Source organism: Pyxicephalus adspersus, chromosome 7 (genome assembly GCF_032062135.1).
Source record: "Pyxicephalus adspersus chromosome 7, UCB_Pads_2.0, whole genome shotgun sequence".
Lineage (NCBI taxonomy): Eukaryota > Metazoa > Chordata > Amphibia > Anura > Pyxicephalidae > Pyxicephalus > Pyxicephalus adspersus.
Window position 1 is genome coordinate 5,258,126 of NC_092864.1, and position 19,516 is coordinate 5,277,641.

General features: G+C 42.6%; 2 protein-coding genes across 2 annotated transcripts in view; one reads left to right on the top strand and one right to left on the bottom strand.

Moving 5' to 3' along the window:
- Positions 1 to 1,778: 1,778 nt before the first annotated feature.
- Positions 1,779 to 6,944, top strand: LOC140334480 (uncharacterized). The gene is made up of 8 exons (XM_072416757.1): positions 1,779 to 1,918; positions 1,994 to 2,053; positions 3,200 to 3,269; positions 3,992 to 4,181; positions 4,286 to 4,332; positions 6,030 to 6,072; positions 6,149 to 6,215; positions 6,437 to 6,944. Exons 1-8 carry the CDS (start codon positions 1,793 to 1,795, stop codon positions 6,566 to 6,568), a joined length of 735 nt encoding a protein of 244 aa, XP_072272858.1. The 5' UTR covers positions 1,779 to 1,792; the 3' UTR covers positions 6,569 to 6,944.
- Positions 6,945 to 8,058: 1,114 nt separating this feature from the next.
- SEZ6L2 (seizure related 6 homolog like 2) overlaps positions 8,059 to 19,516 on the bottom strand; it is a 27,631-nt gene continuing 16,173 nt past the window's right edge. The window contains exons 10-18 of the mRNA XM_072417203.1: positions 18,933 to 19,071; positions 18,350 to 18,546; positions 17,921 to 18,115; positions 17,041 to 17,232; positions 12,794 to 12,985; positions 11,739 to 11,777; positions 11,378 to 11,495; positions 10,875 to 10,977; positions 8,059 to 9,232 (exon numbers count right to left, since the gene is read on the bottom strand). Of these exons, the coding sequence (XP_072273304.1) occupies positions 9,203 to 9,232; positions 10,875 to 10,977; positions 11,378 to 11,495; positions 11,739 to 11,777; positions 12,794 to 12,985; positions 17,041 to 17,232; positions 17,921 to 18,115; positions 18,350 to 18,546; positions 18,933 to 19,071 (1,205 nt within the window). The 3' untranslated portion in view covers positions 8,059 to 9,202. The remainder of the gene's footprint in view (positions 9,233 to 10,874; positions 10,978 to 11,377; positions 11,496 to 11,738; positions 11,778 to 12,793; positions 12,986 to 17,040; positions 17,233 to 17,920; positions 18,116 to 18,349; positions 18,547 to 18,932; positions 19,072 to 19,516) is intronic.

Consider the following 19,516-nt stretch of genomic DNA (forward strand, 5'->3'; position numbering starts at 1 on the left):
GTGTGCTATGTCTGCAGTCTCTGACCGTCTCCTGTACAACGTCTGCAGTCTCTGACCATCTCCTGTACTATGTTTGCAGTCTCTGACCATCTCCTGCAATATATTTGCAGTCTCTGACCATCTCCTGCAATATATTTGCAGTCTCTGACCATCTCCTGCAATATATTTGCAGTCTCTGACCATCTCCTGTAATATGTTTGCAGTCTCTGTTTGTCTCCTGTAATCTCCTGTACTATGTCTGCAGTCTCTGACCGTCTCCTGTAATATGTTTGCAGTCTCTGTTTGTCCCCTGTACAATGTCTGCAGTTCCTGACCAGTTTCTGATATATAGTAAATATATACATGTGTCTGCTGGGTGGCCCTTCTCTATACAAAGCTATATATTAGACCTAAAAGTTGGAGGAAAAGGGCAACAGAGTTATCTAGACCCAAAGGACAACTAGTTGCTGTTACCCCTATCAAGCTGTCTAGTTAATCCAAAACCCAATTAGGGTTCAGTACATTTGTGCTCCCTAAATCCCTAATAAACCTCTCCGGTGGAACACATCATCATTACCATTCAAGCAAACAAGGAGGAAACAAGATAAATCACAATATAGGGATGACTGGAGACACATTGTCTGTGATTGGCCGGAGCTAATTAGGTGAGTATATAAATGACTCTTCTTTCCACCCGCCCCATTTAGGGTGAAGCTAACATTTAGGTGCCGCAGGGTGAGATAGAAATCTGTGCCATTGCTGGAAATTATAAGATGGAAATATTTATATGTAAAGTTAGATGATGACCCAGAAACAAATTATAATTACAATATAAATGGTTCATTTAAATACATTTGGGTTCACATGTTTGGCCTGATTGGTGCTTTATAACAAAGGGAAGTATTCTGTGGGTGAGCAGTCTGTGTATTTATATTAAGTGGAATGGTCTTCTGCTTCTTCTATGTTCATAGTTTATCAGCAACTGCAAAAATAAAGAACTTTTATTTTTATATGAGGATTTGATTGAGGATTTCATACTTATGTGATTCACCTATCTAGATCCTTCAATGAGCTCCCTAACCTGCAGCCGTGTGATCATTTTCATTTTCTTGATCTAGTAGATCTAAATCCCATTGATATAAGAGCTTTGCAGATAATTCTATTCATTATGCCTCATTTTGTATAAGTCACCATGTTTTATTTGCTTTTATGGTTTTTTTAATTTTTATTTTTTCATTAATTTTTCCATTTCAACATTGCTGCTTTTTTTATTAACTATTACCTGTCTACATTTACTCTTTCCTGGGATGGCTGCACATCTTTGCTTTGATCTGATTTTCTCATGGTGACAACAGTGGGCTATGTTTGTGCAAAGTGTCAGGGGTGGCAATGCACAACTGTTGTCAACTTATAACAGGAGCATCAAAATTCAATATCCTTGCAAAGTAAACTTGCTGCCATTGTTTGGCACAAACAAAAGCCGCATAGCAATCTTTTTCTTTTTGTAACGCTGTTGTTTGGGTGTCTCCGAGTGGGGTGGACCCATAAAGCTCTCTATCTGACTCTTTCAGAAGTATCAATCTTTCCATTGATTGCCAAATAAATATCTATCATTAGTCACATGCTGCAGCATTCAGGATTTTGGGAAGGATATCAAACACAGATTTCCTGGCAAATTAGCAAGTGGTGACAGGGTCCCTTAAATAAGAAATGTCAATTTCCAGTTGAAAGTGATAAGTATGACCTATTAGGAGCCTTAGAGCTGAATTTGATTTGCTATGTTCTGTTTGCAGCCATTACCAGGTTCACCGCTATGCCCCGAAAGCCAAAAAAGACCCCTGAGCTGGAGCTGGATTTAACCCCTTCCTCCCTGAGCCTCATGAAGAGGGCTCAGCTGCAGCAGTACTGCAAGAAGCTGGGCTTGGGTGGAGGAGGAAAGGTAAGGCTCCTTCTTGGGGAGGGTGTGAGACCGAAAAGGCCAAATGCAGAACTTTAACTTTATTTCTGTCCCCAGAACACAGAGCTCATCCAGAGGCTGCAGGATCACTTCAAGCAATCCGCCAATTGCAGCCAGGTAAATTATTATTATTATTATTATTAGGAGGAGAGGACCCTGCCCCGAAGAGCTTACAATCTAGTAGGAGGTGGCTTAAATAGGGATTGCAAATGACAGACTAATACAGACAGTGATACAGGAGGAGAGGACCCTGCCCCGAAGAGCTTACAATCTAGTAGTAGGTAAATCAAAACTTGTATCTGTGTCTGCTGGGGCTACCTGTGCACCCTTTTGGGGTTCAACTGTTTGAAGCCTTTTAACTTTAAGTGTTATTTTATTAGTGCTTGCTGACCCTGAATATGTCATTTGACGGTGTTCTGGGACCCCCCCAGGTGATGGAGGGCGCTCTGGCACCCTTGAGGCATTGGTGTATCTTTGTTCTTGGACCCTCCAAGTTATGGTGTACCTGTGGTGTAGGATCCTCCAAATATTTCCCTGTCCTATAGACCATTCACGTGTTGATATGCCTTGTTTTAGATCCCCTCGGGTGTTTGCATGTCATCCTTCTGGGTAACTCTGTTGCAGCAAAAAATTTATGGCCACCTTTGAAATATGCCACCTTCTTGGGTGTTCCTTTGCCAAATGTATTCTCTTCATTTTGCCTCTAAAGCTGCGTACACACTTGCAATAATTATCGCTGGAAACAAACGACTATCGGCCGATAATCGGTAACAAAAAAAGTGCACAACAACACCGATGAATGAGGATTGTCGCTGGAAACGAACAACCGTCTTGGCGGATCTGATTACGGTCGTTCAGTGATCGTGGATGGTTCTGCAATACACTTTTTCCTTTACATGTCACTTCCTGCACGTATCTAGCGTGTGTACACTATTGGTGGATTTTATTTGAACGATCGTATCGTTACAGCATGTACAGAATTGTGCACGACACGATCGTTCAAAATAATTGTGCATAGTCGTTTGTTTTCTAACAATTATTATTGAAAGTGTGTACCTAGCTTTAGGTATTGCACTCACCCCATATCATGCAATAATACCCTGGCGCTTGGTAATGCCTCCTTTCTACCCCTCTATAGGTCTTAGGTGTAAATGTATATTCAGTCTGCCTAGATACTCTTAAATCTGGGCCTTTTTTACCCCAATATTTTTGATCCACCCCTTTGCATTGCTTGTGAGTGATTACATGTTTTTCTGATGACAGAAGTCTCCTCGGACCCCTCCTCCGACTTCTCCTCCACGGCAGGAAGATAAAAGCCAGCTAGAGCCACCAGGTAAGACCACTTTCTTACAGAGTACCTGCTCTTAGCAAATGACCCCACTGGCTAATGTGTTGTTCCCCCGGGTCACAAACGTTGAAAGGCCTCGAACAACCCATTGATGCCAGGTACTACATTCAATTTAAAGGGAACCTTTAATAGAGGCTGTTATCAAGGGCTTGTTAATGTTCATGCCAAGGATATTAGTCCTGAAACATGAAAAAATGGCAAAATTCCTGTAGGCTTTAATATGTGATTGGTCATTATACAGCCATCCAAGCAGAATGTAGGTGCACATCCAAGCTCCTTCCCAGTCTAACGAACGTCTAAACAATGAAAACCCGAACGAAGGACACTGTGCTAAATACTGCTTTTATTCCAAATAGGCCGGTCAAAAGATTAAGCTCTGATGAGTTTCTCAAGGCGATTTGTCAAAAGGAAACTATCAGATCTACTGTGCTGGTTTGGAATAAAATACATTTTGTGGACATAATTTTCCCTTTTGTTTCTAGAAGTATCTGGTCATTATTGCAAAAAGAATATCAACCAATTAAAATGTGGGGTGTGGCTCAAGTGCCAGCCCCCAAGGATCTCAGCTTATCACTGATGCCATAGGAAGGTGTGTGGGTATTTCTGAGCTGATTACACCAATATTAAGAATTGTATTCTGTAGTTATAGTAGTCATTCCTCCTCTGGTATGTAAGCCTGGCAAATTGTACTAATTCTCTGTTTTCAGGAGGCCGAGGCTGGTGTGTGGTCCATGGGCAGCAGTTGACCATTAACCGTTGGTTCCCTCTTACTCTACGCTGTGGCCGAGTCTGTCTTACCAGCAATGGCTCTTATATACCCCTGCACCTGATTCCTTCTTCTGTCCCCACTCCACCTGGGCTTCAGGACAACCTCATTTGTAGTGACTGCATGGAGAGGTCAGTAGGACTATCCAGATTGCATTACTAAGCTGATTTTTTTTCTTTTACAATGATTACAATTTTTTTTAATACAAATATTTTGTTGTAATTTTTTGCATCAGAAATCAGGAGAAGGAATCTCGACTGCAGCAAAAGTCCAGTATGCAAGGTAAGGTGTTTGTAAAGACAATAAAAAGGGTCAGGTGATGATTTTAGAATTCAAGAGCCAGTCAGTGCAGTATAGAGGTCGGCATGCGTGGCATGTTCTACTAAATAGGGTTCTAGAAACTGCAGGTTCTGGTCCAAGTGCTGGGATGGCATTCAATACTTCCTCTTGTCATTAGTGCAAGTTTACGTTCCCAATAGTTTTTCCAGCCATAGATTATCATTAGACTATAACCCCTGACTAAATCATGTAAAATGTCAGGATAGGAGTGCGGACAAGGAGGCAGCAAGGTGACCTGGGATGTTCTAGTAATGAATGCCCGTGTTCTTGGTTGTCACCCAACACCTGGATGGTAATCATTGCCAACTTCCAGCCTATAAAACCATGAAAGGGAGTCATGTGTACCAATAACAGGTCAATGGCGGAACAAAAAAAGGTGGATCTGGGTTCATGGTGCTTGTATCTTTCATGGCTACTGGGGGTAAAATATGCCAGTTTGGGGGAGGTAATTATAAGCAAATGGAGTGTTACATCACTGAGGTCTACGGGAAGATTAGATACATAGGGAGGATTACTTTTAGGGTTATTGAGAATGTTGGCATGGGGATTACAGAGATGGTTAGGGTCAAGGATCTAGGATCCTATGAGGGTTGCAGAAAGGGTGGCGTTAGAGCCAGGGCTGGTGTTGGAAGTACCGGGTGGGTAAGTATGAAGGTTACAGGGTGGGTTAGTATGAGGGTTACAGGGTGGGTTAGTATGGGGGTTACAGGGTGGGTTAGTTTGAGGGTTACAGGGTGGGTTAGTATAGGGGTTTCAGAGATGATTCATGTTGGGATTACAGGAAGCGACAGTAGGGTTTCTTATTAAACAGTACATTAAATAGGGGTTGCAAATGACAGACAGATACAAACAATGGCATTGGAGGAGGAGAGAACCCTGCCCCGAAGAGCTTACAATCCAGAAGGTAGTTGAAGTATCACACAATAGGTGGGGGATATGGAATGGTGGGAAGTAGTGAGGGTTTAGGAGACAGAAGAAGACGGGTAAGTGAGGCTGAAGCGTTGGGTTTTAAGGACTCTCTTAAAGAAGCAGAAAGTAGAAGCAAGCTAAATAGGACGAGGAGACCATTCCAGAGAGTCGGGGCAGCTCTATAATAGTCTTGGAGCCATATGTGTAATGAGGTTATGAGTGAGGAAGTCATTAGTAGGTCATTGGAGGAGCGAAGAGAGTGGCTAGGGGGGGATTTGTGTAAGCAAAGCATTATTGGGGTTGCAAGGAGGATTGGTTTTGAGGTTCAATGGGGGGTTATTGCTATTATCAGAGAGGGTTATTGTGAGTCGGTGTTTCATGTCCAAGTTATTGGAAAAGTTGATGAGTTAAATATGGGGGTTAGTATGATGATTAGAGAGGGTTGATTTGAGGGTTATCAGGAAGGTTAAAGTTAGTAAGACTGCAGAAAGGAAAAGCGTGAGGGTTTTGTGTCTGTTATAGGAAAGGTTAGTTTCGGGGTTACATAGCAGAATCCTCTGCAGCTGGTCCGGTAGACCAAAGTCATGAAAAAACATACTGTCAGCAGTATATTATATATAGAACACGTTGTAGGCTACAAACAAAAGACTATACACAAAGCAGAATCTGCAGGAGGGTTTGGCAGCACAATAAACAGCAGAAAGTAAATGAAATCATTGTTTGTTCTGCAGAAGGATCGTGTCCAAACAACGGTCTGGATAAAACCTCCATTGGGTAAGGTATAAAATAGGTATAAATGTCTTTCCCAAATGTCCCAGCACTTTTAGTCATTTGACTTTTCTGCCTGCAGCCTTTCTCGTTCCCGTAATAAGTCTGGAAAATTCCAACCACAAGAAGATCCCGAATATGCAAAAAGGGTAAGACTACCAAAATATATATACTTATGTATTAGAAACATAACCTTTTTATACAAATAAGGGTTTTATGAAGTTACAGGTTGATAATAAAGAAAATTGTATGATATAAATCAAAGTGGACCTGTCATTAAACCTGTAGATGATGAGCCATGATTGGTGAATAGACTATCTCATATTGGTGGTGGGTAGTTGTGAATAACGCAGTGAATTTTCTCTTGCAGGTGGATGAACTTCTTACCCAAATGGCTGCGGGACAGGTGGACTCCCAGAAAGTCTTACAACCCATCCGGCCGACTGTCGTTCACTCTCCGGTGGGGAAGCAGGAATTCAGCCCCATTTCTATTAATGGCTAAGCAGGGGAGCAATTCTGAGCCAAAAATATTTTTAATGTAACCAATAAAAAAGAAATGATGATCTCTGCTCAGAATTGCCTCATCCTCCACACATTAAAGCCAGAGATGTCTTGGTAACACAAAATTACTTTTTTAATGTATTTCTACATAAAGTAGCAAATAAAAGACATAATTTTTTAATGACTTCTTCATCTAGAAAATGTCAGAATTTCCTGACTTAGTCCTACTCAATAAACATGCCATAGGGGATAGGGCCTGATCCAACTTTATTTTATGGGACCAGACAAGGATTCTGATTCATTGGTGTGAGTATTGTGTGTTTCTCTTTGTTGGTGTATATCAAATTATTGTTTTTGTTTTTTTTGTTTTGTTTTTTTTAGGGGGCAGTGGATACTTTCAGTTTAAAGTCCTTATCAATTTTTATTTTGCCAGCTTCGTTCCATTGGTGAAATTTGTGCCCCTATCATTCCCTCTCTGTTCCTGCTCTGGTGACTTTCTCAAAGTGTTGGGGTTTCTGTCCTTTTATGAATGACAAGCAATAGACCCAGCACTTGGCACCCTACTTCCATGCCGTTGGGTGCCATCAAACTGGGTCCATAAAAGACCCAACAGGCCCCATGCAGCCAATGGGCCACTACTTGGGGACAACTCTGGTAAAACTAGTGGACTTTGCACGGACTAAATCTAGAAGTCCCTACCTTATAAGTCATTAATAGCTTTATTTGATAAAGTGTCCTCATTTTTAAAAGTATTGACTGAAAGCAGCCAATCATTTTTACTGTACTCATACAGACCAACATTGGCTTCTACACTGCAGTAAACCCTAACTACGGTAGTTACTTTTATACATAATACGTTTGCTCACATATTATGTATAATATGCACTTGTTATGTTCATATAAAACATGATTTTCACATCTCCATGCTGCTGCTCTTCAAGCCAATGGCTAAGCAATGTGTGTTGAATACAGTCTCTTGTAGTCTGCAGCAGGAGAACACCGGGTAGACAGTTGTAACCACATTACAGAAAGTGACATGGACCTTCCTAGTGGGATCAACAGTGATTAAAGCTTCAGGTTTATGTTTGACCATAGCTTTTTTTTACCTGCGGGTTAAATGGCACTTCAATTCATCTGAACGGGAGTGGTCGGGAACCATTTTATGCACGTTAGCTGTTGCAGTGGGTTTGCGGCATGTTTCATCCACTGGAAGAACAGCAGCGCTGCAACTGCTCTCATGAGAAAGTAGTTGCCAAAAATTGGGGTTGACTGCATGATAGTTGGGGGTGCTTCCAAGAAAAGTTCCAAACTTCAACCACAGGTCTTGACTGAGCCAAAAAAATGTAAAATTGAATAAGTTAGCCTTCATTAAGGCCATAGATTTCAATACCAACCTTGTTCCAAGCATAGGTGCCACAATTCCAAAATGATTCTACTGCTTCTAGCTGTGGACAAAGAATGCTTTGCTCTTATAGAAAACATGAGACCGTGTTTTTACAAATCTCGCTCTTTATTGCCTGAAAATAAAGCAAGTTCGAGAAGCAAAGGTGACGAAGACAGACGACGCAGGAGAGTTAAACGTGCCCGTTATTCCGGCGTTCTTCGGCACGGTTTTGGTCACGTTTCAATCTCCTGGACAAAGTGAAATCAACCAATGGAGGAAGAAAACAAAACAGAATTTTAATGGGGGCTGTACAGCTGAGCGATAATCTCTGACCCATTCTGGCAGAGGAACAGTGAAAAGAGCAACACGGTGAGATGATGGGGTTGGCCAACGGACTTGGGCGCTGGAGGTTTTTAATGGCTTCATGGTTTTTTCGAGTAGCTCCCTTTTAGAGCACAGACATCGCAGTATTACTTTGGCACAAATGACATTGACAAGGGTGGGAGGTCACATGATGATTAATGATGGAGAGATTGTAGGGTGAAGGCACAGAGTTTTAAACAGACGCGACACCAACAAGCGGGTTTGGAGCTGAGCAGGGGCAGCCATGTTCTTGGAGACCAAGAGTAAAATCCTTTTATATATATACATGTCAAATTACTCCCTGATTTTTTAGTTTTAAGTTTTCACAACACTTTTTTCCATAAACATAATCGAAAGATTTAAAAAGCCCAAACGAACACACCTCCTGAAGGTGTAAAATAAAAGACTAAATTTGGCACTTACAAAAATTTGGGCTACACAAGCACAATGGTTTTGTCACACACGGGGTTCCATCACATTGCTGTAAAGCAAGGCAGAACACGGGAAAAGCAGAAGCTATAAAGACGCGGCCTGTGATAGGCTAGTTTTCTTAGAAATCGGCACCCAGCGCAACAAAGTACAAGATTTTGTCCCGGTGAGCTATTGATTTCACTTTTTTTACAATTTGTCAGAAGAGCTTTCTGTGCTATATCAAGGAACCAGGGCCAATAGTGGTCTTCGCCAAGATGGTGGCTCCTTTAAAGGAGAAGGGCAGGTGTTTAGAACTCTGTGGCTGATGGTGAAAGGTCACATGACAGACGATCGCACGGTGAGGGACTGTGCAGCTTGTGATTGCGATCTGTAAATTTAGACCCTCAGTCTGTGTATAATCTGGAATATCCCTCATGTATAACCCCACCCGCCCCATGTTGTACCCATTGTTCATCTTCAAATTGACACTTCGTATTCCCGGGTATCCTAAAACAGAAAAAATGGGATGCGGGTTAGGAAATGCTTACAATTATGCCACTTTTTGTAGCTGGGGGCTTCACCCAAATGTTTTAGTCTAAGAGGAACCTGCTGATGGTGTGTCACATGCAATGGCCTTCTATCTCCTTGAGCTTCCAATCATGAGATCCCCCCATAAACATTCCTAACTTTTCCAATCCACCTTGGATTTTCAGATGTTTCTGTCTTCTGTTGTTGGTCCAACACCTCCCATTTTATAAAGGTCAATTTAGAAACGGATTTGGTCTCAAGCTTTACAATCAACTTGATCAAAAGCCTTGTAATTCAGTAAAAATAATGCAGATTCTCTAAATCTAAAGAACTTTAAGAACAAAACATTTATGTGATAGTGTAAGAATGGATATACCAATGCTTAGATTGGTATATGGTTTTGGTTGTACTTGGGATTTCAGAGACAATTAATTCAAAGAGACCAAGGCTACTCCATTGAAGTGTTCTGGGTGCTCTACTGGGTGTCCCATGGTCAACTACTAAGTTCCCCAGGTTTTCTATGGAGTGTTCTGAATGTTCTACTGATTGTCCCATGACCAACTAAGTGCCCCAACTCATTAGTTAACCATGGGCCAATCAGTAGAACATCCAGAACACTCCATAGAAAATCTGGGGGACTTAGTAGTTGACCGATGGACACTCAGTAGAGCACCCAGAACACTCCGTAGAAAACCTGGGGAGCTCACTAGTTGACCAAGGGTTAGTTGATCATGAGACATTCAGTAGAAAACATGGGACCCTCAGTAGAGCACCAAGAACACTCCAAAAAGAAACCTGGGTCACTTAGTAGTTGACCGTGGGGCACTCAGTAGAAAACATGGGGCATTTAGTAGTTGACATTGAGACACTCAGTAGAGCACCCAGAACCCTCGGTAGAAAAGCTTGGGGGCTCACTAGTTAAACCAAGAGTTAGTTGACCATGGGACACTCAATAGAAAACATGGGCCATTTAGTAGTTGACCACAGAACCCTCAGTGGAGCACTCAGAACACTCAGTAGAAGACTCTGGGATCTCACTAGTTGACCAAAGACCAAGGGTTTGTTGACCAAGAGCACTTAGTAAATGGCTCAGAGGACTCAGCAAGAGACCTATAGAACCCTAATAGAAGCCTACATCTACTCATTAGAAGACCTTGGCACCCAGCATAAAATCAAGGGCACTCTGTAGATGACCCAGTTCAAAAGTCCTGGTTGTCTTTTTAGATTCAAGGTTTTACCCAGACCATCTAAATCAGTGTTTCTCAACCATTGTTCCTCAAGAGGTTGCTAGGGGTTCCTTAGCAATGTCCAATGTGTCCCACTCAGGTTATGTTATGTGACACTAATGATCTTGTGGGTGACATTCTTCCCATTGGCCAGGAATGTTAGCAGAATTATTTCTACTGACCACCACACTAATGTAGATATAGTAATAATGGAAGGGGTTCTTCAAAACCTGAAAGTTTTTTCAAGTGTTCCCCCATGCTAAAAAGGTCAAGAAATCTCACTATAGTGTTTCCTCAAGTGGTGCTATGGCCTCTTCCCAATCTGGGATTACCCAGGGTTCATCTTCACACCCAGACACCACTTTTCACCCCATGATGCAAGTGCTCACACTTACCCCAGCTTCATATAATGGGTTGTTGAAATCGGACTCCACGGTGATAGGACTGTAAGAATGGGAAGCTGGGAAAGAGAATCCAAAAAGAGACTTTCCTTGAAACCTGAGGAAGAGAGCACAAGGGATGTTCAGTGTTTGATGTTCTTTTTAGCACCGGATTATTAAAACCTCTGCAAGTGTGATAAGTCGGCCCCTGGCTTCCTATATCTTGGACCTCAAACGGTAGGATCTCCCTGCCATTATTCCCGGCTCCGTTCCTGTCCTTAAAGTTGTGGTTTTTCCTGCACAATTTTTCATTATTTCATTATTTTTTTTGTTTCAACTTCCCCTGTTATATTTTTATGGAGCTTTGTTTAAAATAAGTTGGGGTGGTTCAGATCATTAGGAACATTATTTGCAGCTACAATATGTAAGTTGATCCTCACTGCTAAGGGACAGGAACCCAATCGCCAAGCCATATCAATCCTCTCCTATTCACATACATACAATTAGTGTGCACTTACTTTGTATAATAGATGTATATGCCACCAATCAGAAGAATAACCAGAATAATAGGCAGGAAAATGGCTAGCGCAATATTCCCACCCTCCATCTGGTGTGAGGGGTCTGTCGTCTGAGCCACTGGAAGAAAGCAAAGACATATGAATCGGTCAAATGAAGTAGCAAATCTTGTAATGAACCAGAAAAAAGAAGAGATGACCAAGACTACGAACCTCGGGGGCGGGGTTTGAAAATGGGTACTGAACAAGGTGGTGGCTCTTAGTTATGTAATAACAACTCATTATGGAATGGCACAGGTGATACTTATGCTAGAATGATGATGGTGAAAAGGTGAAGGCTCAACAGACATCCACTAAATCAGACCTTCCAACTTTCTGTCATCCAGAAGCTCCTCATAGGCAACTGAAAATGAAAAAACAAACAATCGTCCTTATTTTATTAGGACTATTTTCACATATTGTCCCAGCTTCCTTTAAATTACAAACTGTTTCTAAGCACAGAACCACAAAAGAATCATAGAAGGTCTTCTATGGGTCATGTATGCATTTGCAATGATTTGCCCTCTTCTTCTCCATAGATTTGAATGGCAGAATAAAATGAATCACTCATCAATAATATAATTGTATAGGGGAATTGGTAACCTATAATTTGAAGAACGGTTAATGGGAGCTAAAAAGGCAAAGGTGCCATGATGCCACTTGACTGGTGGTCATGGTGAAGAAGGATTTTAATGGCCGTGGTTGATGGTCAATGGTCAATCTTCCAGAGCCCATCTTCTTTTACAGCTCTTGGCATTTGCTCACGTTACATATTAGAGCTGTAGGAGTTTCAGAGGAGCTCCCCATTTTGCCGTGGTCACTGGTCTGACCAGGGAGAAGGAATCCCACCATTTTTCATGGTAATGGATCCTGCTCTGATTGATGTCTGAAGGTCAATTCTATCCACTCCGTGACACCAGTCTAAAAATTCCTATTAGTACTAGCTCAAGGGCCAATGGCCCTCAATGCTGTCCTTCCCTTCGCACTCTCATGTAGCCCTAGGCTGATTCCTTCCCCCAATATTTTACAATGGGTGGTACTCAATTGCTTAATACCTCCCCAATTCATTCCCCATGGGTGGCTGTGGGTGCATGTAGCAACCCAATCATGGGTGCATTTTCCACGTGCAAGGGAGTGGTAACTACACCGCAACCTCACCACCCATCTGATCCGGCCCTAAAGATAAACTGTCCTTGGAGAAATTGTTGACCTTTTAATAAAGATTCCGGTTTCAAGTTCTTTGTATTCTGCTAATAAAATCATGGTTGGGATAAGAAGATCAGCATGACAACCAACATTTTCACACTCTAAAAATGTCACCCCAAGTATTTTTTGGGGACTTTTAGCAGAAGCTAAACCCCCAGCTGTAGCGGTACTCACTTTTACAGAGAGGAGGCTGGTTGGTCCATTGCGATGGGTGCCCAGGGACGCAGATGATGGTCACTTCTCCAATCAGTTCAAAGCCTTCATAACAAAAGAAGCGCAGAGCCTCTCCGGCCTGGTAATGGTGCTTGTATAGGGTCTGGTATCCATTCTCTGGAACTCCGGGGTTCAGGCAAGGCTCGTACTTCACTGCAAAGTAGTTACAGGTCATCAAAAAGCATTGCTTAGATACAATATCATGGAACACATGAATACAGAACTAAAAGATTTCATTGCGGGATAACAACAACATCCAGCTTCTAAAAAAGTTGCTTCCCAACCATTGTGTGCCCCAATCTGGCCATTGGGTCATGGACGGCCCAAGAAATAGGTGGTGGCCCTGGGTAATGCCTAGACAAAAATGGCTGGCTTTATCATTTTGGAGCAGCATTTCTTATCCTCTATACCCCTTTAAAATATTTCCAGGGCATAAAGAACCCCCACTAAAACCAAATCATTGGGTGTCAATTGGAAAAATGCCTCATTGGCCAGCTGGAGGAATGTTCCCCTATAGAGCCTGAATGACACCCTAAAGTTGGTATCATGCTGTTGGATCAGCTGATTGGCTTTGGATCGAGAACTGTGCAGGATTCATCAAATTGGAGGGCAAATATCCACAGCCCTAGCAACCCCTGGAGGAACCCTAGGGTATCATTGCACCCTGGTTGAGAATGGCTGCCGTTCTGGAGAGTAATACAGATGAAGGCATGGTAAGGGGGATCAGAACAGATCTCTGTGAGAGATAATACCAAGATGTCATACATAATACTGAACATTTAGATATATCTGACCCCAGCACCATGACATGTTCATACATTACACACTATAATAATGTTAGGGGATCCTTATCTGGTCAGAGATCCCGTGCTGTGTGCCACCGCAGTATCAGACGCTGTTTATTCTGTCACTTGCAGCAGCAAGGATAAAAAAAACAAAACAAAAATAGCAGCATCCCCTGCATCCCTTTAGCCGTGCAGCATGGGTTGTACTTTCTTGGCATCCCCAGCACAAACTCTGATTCTGTGCAAAGCTAAGGGGGTTTTATCCGGAGCAGATTCGACCCTGGCTTTATCGCTCCCAAAGCTGGGTGCTGGTTTGCAATAGGCTAAGAGTGTGGAGTTCCATTGGGGGTTCAATTGGGGGAATGGCATCTGGCGAGCACCGGTGCTGGACCACGATCTTACAAATAAATTGAATTGTTTGGATCCTTTCATAGAAATATTCACTATGATACCAAGGAAGCTGGCTCATAATTTTCTTTCTTGCAGCTATAAATAAAACAGCAGCACATTCACTTTCTTTACCCAAAACCTTTACACTTTGAGCCGCATTAAACCCATGGGTCACATGATGTTCCAAAATAATGCAGCGAATGTGTGTCAGAATGTCGTTTGTTTCAATTTATTTCCAAGGTCATAGAGATGGCAGAGGCCCAGCAGGAGCAGAACATTTATCATCTATAAATACACAATGCAGGTGGTCACCGAGCATTATATATGCGTTAGAGGTCAGCGGTCGCAGCGGTGGAGCAGATGCATGCAGGTTTTTCTGGGTCTCTCAGACACAGAGCTGGGGAGCCAAGCGTGCACAAAGTCATAATGAACATGTTGTACTGTTACCAACCTCAGCTGGTCAGCTTTGCAGCCAATCAAGCCCTTGACGCATTTCACACTATAGTATGCGAAATGCGTCAGAAATGATTGCAACTGCTGGTTGTTAACTTGTGACCGACCCATGTACATGAGCTGGCTGTCAAGTTTCATTATTTCAGTTTGCACAGCATACATCCTACATGTGGAATGCAGACAGCAAGCTCCCAGGGGGAGCTGTATATTGCACCTCTAGGTGGCGCTATTGGAACATCACTCAACAAAATATACAAAAATAGAATGAAAATTATGTAAGACGCTGTGAATAATGTATTAATAATGTATTAGGGAATGCACCAGAAATCAAAGTGCTAAAGGCGTAAGATGTGCCTGTAGTAAGCTAATACAATTCAGATGTCTGACCGATAAATATATATATTTCTTGTAATAAAAGAGGAATAGACTGTAGAGATGGAGACATAATCCTGCCCCTGTGCAAAGCATTGGTCAGACCACATCTGGAATATGCAGTGTAGATTTGGGCACCAGTTCACAAAAAGGACATTGTGGGATTGGAGAGAGTGCAGAGAAGGGCAACTAAACTAATAAAAGGAATGGAGGAGCTCAGCTATGAGGAGAGATTAGCTGAACTGAATCTATTCTCCCTTGAGAAGAGACGTATAAGGGGGGATATGATCACCCTGTGTAAATATATAAATGGTCCATATAGAGAACTCTCTTCCCAATTATTCACTGTAAGATCATTACAAAGCACAAGGGGGCGCTCTTTGTGTTTGAAGGAAAAGAAGTTTAATCTCCGGATAAGGAAGGGATTCTTCACTGTAAGGTCTGTGAAAATGTGGAATCGGCTCCCTCAGGAAGTAGTTTCAGCAACTACTATAGATTGCTTTAAGAAAAAGCTGGATGATTTCTAGAAGCACAGAATATAACTGGGGATTAAGGCTTTAAAGTAAAAATAACAGAGACTGCTGATCCAGGGAACATCCAATTGCCTCATGGAATCAGGAAGGAATTTTTTTCCCCTGATGAAGCAAATCGAAGCAGAGAATTCATCACCCCTGTCCTTTCTCCCTGTGCCGAGCCAACAATATGAATATAAAAATACAAAATGCAAAAAGCGACCTCACATCATGCAGACGATTCTGTATATAAGTCATGTGACCTCTGTGCACAATATAAAACCCCTCCAGCCTCTCGCACCTTCTGCGATACCCTTACACATCGATGTCGCTGCAAACGCAGCTCGCACCCCGTTATCGCACATCGATGCCAACAGATGTCCCGAATCTTCCCCACCTCCCTCCGAGCTGCGAGATCTCACAAGACGCCAAATCACACCACTTTCTTGTCACTCTGAAGTGCAATAATAAATATGATTTCGGGAATTCAAGTATGAGAGAATTATGGGGGCTGCTAGTGCTGACCGCATTCTGAAAATCTATTATTATGTCAATCCTGTGGCTTCAGTGTCTTTATTAATTCAGTATGCAAATCAGGTGAACTGATATGACACTTCCTGTTAGGTGACAACACTCACTGTAATGAGGGGCAGTGTTGTCACAGTGAGGGTTACAGGAAGGGAAGATGTTCTGTAGTCCAGGGACAATAACACCAAATCATCAATAGATCATTATTTGGTGCTTGCAGCATTTATGAAGAAATACAGTAGAAATTAGTGTATTATATTGATTTTGTTCTTTTTTTGCAAAGAGGTTTTGTTACTTTTCTGGGGTCTTTTCATAGCCCACCTCTGACGCATTTTAGACCTGCATTCGCCGACTGCTTCAATGAATGCCAAATTCTTTATAAGCCTTGTGCCGTTTGGCAACCTCTTACTCACATGACAGCATTCGGGCATCTTGATTGGCTGGCCAGAACATTATAGGAGGTCACATGCTCTGCCATTTGCACTGGGCATAGTGTAGGGTGAATGGAGGTTGGTATTCTGTCTGTTTTTTTTTTTGGGAGAACCCCAGAACCAATTTGCTATGATTGAGCACAGAGGATCAGCACCACAGCCAGGAAACTGGCATTTCCAGAAGTGATCAGTGCTGGGGCATGGCATATGGCCTCCTGCTGTATTAAAGCTGTGCTTCCATATGGCCATATAAAATGTTTGCTCATTAGGAACCAAATGGTCGTTTATTTCAGTTTTGGGTTGGAATCTTCCATTTTTTTATCTAAAAAAACAAAATCTTTCTAAATGCGTTATTCTGTATTGCAAAGGACCCATTGGGTCTGGCATTGTAATGGGGGTGGTGGTTGGGTGGTTGAGTATTCTGCTGGTGATTTCGAGATTCCAAGAGATATAAGAAAAAAGAATTTTTGTTCTTCCATTATATTCACATTTTATATTTCACATCATCCGATCCAACATTTTATATCCTTTGTATCAAAACTTATTAACATTAAACCTCTTAGATTGTAAGCTCTTTGGGGCAGGGTCCTCCTGTGTCACTGTCTGCATCTGTCTGTCATTTGTACAGCACTGCGTAATATGTTGGCGCTATATAAATCCTGTTTATTATTAATAATAATAATAATAATAATAATAATAGTGCGGAGATTGTGGCGGATGATGGGGATGATACTCACGGACACATTTGGGGATGCGGTCGCTCCATTTTGGGGTTCCAGTGTCTCTGTTGTAACAGGTGAGAATCTCGCTGCCCTCCAGCGTGTAGCCCTCATTGCAGGAATAATGAACGTGGGACCCAATAGGAAATCGAGGATCAAACGCCCTGCGGATGCCATTGGCGATCTCTCCGGGGTCCGCGCAGTTCAGGACTAGACACAGAAATACAGATCAGGAGGAAACATTGTATGGAAGAAAAAAGAAATGACATTCATATTAAGGGGAAGGGGGCATACTTGCAAATGCCAAGGGCCCCATCTTCTCCAGGGCCCCTATTTGCCCGAATGCAAGGGGGTGCAAGGAGCTGCAATGCTGTGTATTTGGGTTGCCAATCGTTACATTTTTACAGAAATCTGATTGGTTACTGAAAGCTGATGATGATTTTCACACATGAATGATGGAACTATAGGGATCCAGTATTTCGGGCCAAGCCTTGTGCTTAATTGAGACAATTATTTAAACATAAATGGATGTAACTCTGTAATCATTAATTCATCATTACTATAAGTAACCAAATCTAACGTAATATCAGCCACTTACAGCCCCTGTACAGCAGAGCTTAGAGTGAGGAAAGTAGAAACAACACAATCAGCCAATCAGCTGTTCAGCAAGCAAGGAGGAGAGAGAACGAGATGAGCTTAGAACTCTGTACTTCGAGTGATGGATTGGGGACAGGACGACCCTGTAAGTGTTACTAAACTGCAGAAAGGGAAAATCAGATCCCCCGCCCTGTGCTGTGTGACAGAGCTGTGTAAATTTCAGCTATTGCCTCTGTATATTGATGAGTGGGGGGTAAATAGCAGTAACTACCCGCAGGATGGGCTGATAGGGCTCACTCACTTTTCTCGCAGGTGGGCGGGGCATTGCTCCAGGACAAATCCCATTGGCAGGTGAGAATGTCTGAGCCGATGATGTCATAACCAGGTTCACACTGATAGGTGACGACCGTGCCGCGGATGAGGTCAGGGTGGGATGACGTCTTCCAGCCGGACTGAATGTCAGGTAGTGCCGAGCAGGTGTCATTCCGGGGCACCTCTAGAATAAGAACATAAAATCTGGAGTACCCCTTTAGGTCATAAAAGGACACCCCCCCCCTTAAAGGTCCCCAAACATGAAAAAACAGAACTTTTCCAGCATTCCAAGGTTTATTATCAGAAAAAAGCTAAATGTCCCCTCCCCGGGTGCGATCACATGGTCAGTGACCACCAGGATCATTCGGGGTGCCTAAGGGACTGCAGGGGGTCCATAATGCAGCAGAGAGGTCGTTACCTTTGAAATGGATGATGAAGCCTTGGCTGAGGCTGAACACGGGGTCATTGGGGTCAGACTGGAACTGGATAGTCACGTCGTTGGCGGAGGAGAAGAGGTTAAAGCGTTGGTGGACTCCCATGTACTGTCCTAGGACCCGAGCCGTGAGGTCATCGCCATCATATACCGTCAAAGCGTCACTCCGTCGGATGTTCAGACTGTAAGAGGTAAATGGTCAGTAATGGTCTGCTGGTCTATGTCTGCATATAATAGGCTTGTGTCTGTGTTTTTAATGTAGCTGTGGATCTAGCTGTGTCTATGGAATGCAGCTCTGGCCCCGCAATCCTTTTCATAGGGCCGCCAAAAAATTATTCCGCAAACAGAACTGAATCCCAGAGACAAAAAAAGCTGTGAGAGGTTAAAGAAAGCCCAGCACTGTCTGCATGCTTTCTGGCTGCCTCTCTCTAACTGACAACCCATATGGATATACATGGGCTGGATGATAGTATATGGAATGATAATATATTGTGTGAACGCCTTCATTCATTTTTCTGTTTGCTGTTGGCTCTCTATAAAATGTATTAAATAAAAATCTTCTGCTCACATTTCTATCTCCAGCAGCACCCGGCGATCTTCCTGAACATGGATACCCCACACACAGTCCTGGCCCTTTGCGTAATTCTGTGGCCAATCCGGAGAAAGGATCACCCCAGCCGGCTCAGAGATTTCTCCTCCACATAACGCTACAATATGGGAAAGAGTAAGAATGGTTAAAACATGGATCTGTTTAGGAGTACCTGTCACCTACACCATAACCAAATGATCAAATTTAGGTGGCCCCTACCTTGTGGGCATGTGCCTTATACAGACTGTGCTTTACAGACCATATATACTAGACTGTGCCCTTTATATAGACTGTGCTTTACAGACCATATATCCTAGACTGTGCCCTTTATATAGACTGTGCTTTACAGACCATATATCCTAGACTGTGCCCTATATAGACTGTGCTTTACAGACAATATATCCTGGACTGTGTCTTATATAGACTGTGCTTTATATAGACTGTGCTTACCAGACCATACGTCCTGGACAATGACTACATAGACTGTGCTTTACAGTCCATATATCCTGGACTGTGCCCTATATAGACTGTGCTTTACAGACCATATATCCTAGACTGTGCTT

Bases quoted from the DNA above. Each gene is read 5' to 3' on its own strand.
- LOC140334480 (XM_072416757.1), top strand. From the start codon at position 1,793: ATGCCCCGAAAGCCAAAAAAGACCCCTGAGCTGGAGCTGGATTTAACC. The intron at 2,054-3,199 runs GTAAATTATTAT...TTCTGATGACAG, and splicing joins AATCCGCCAATTGCAGCCAG to AAGTCTCCTCGGACCCCTCC. The intron at 6,216-6,436 runs GTAAGACTACCA...TTTCTCTTGCAG, and splicing joins ATCCCGAATATGCAAAAAGG to GTGGATGAACTTCTTACCCA.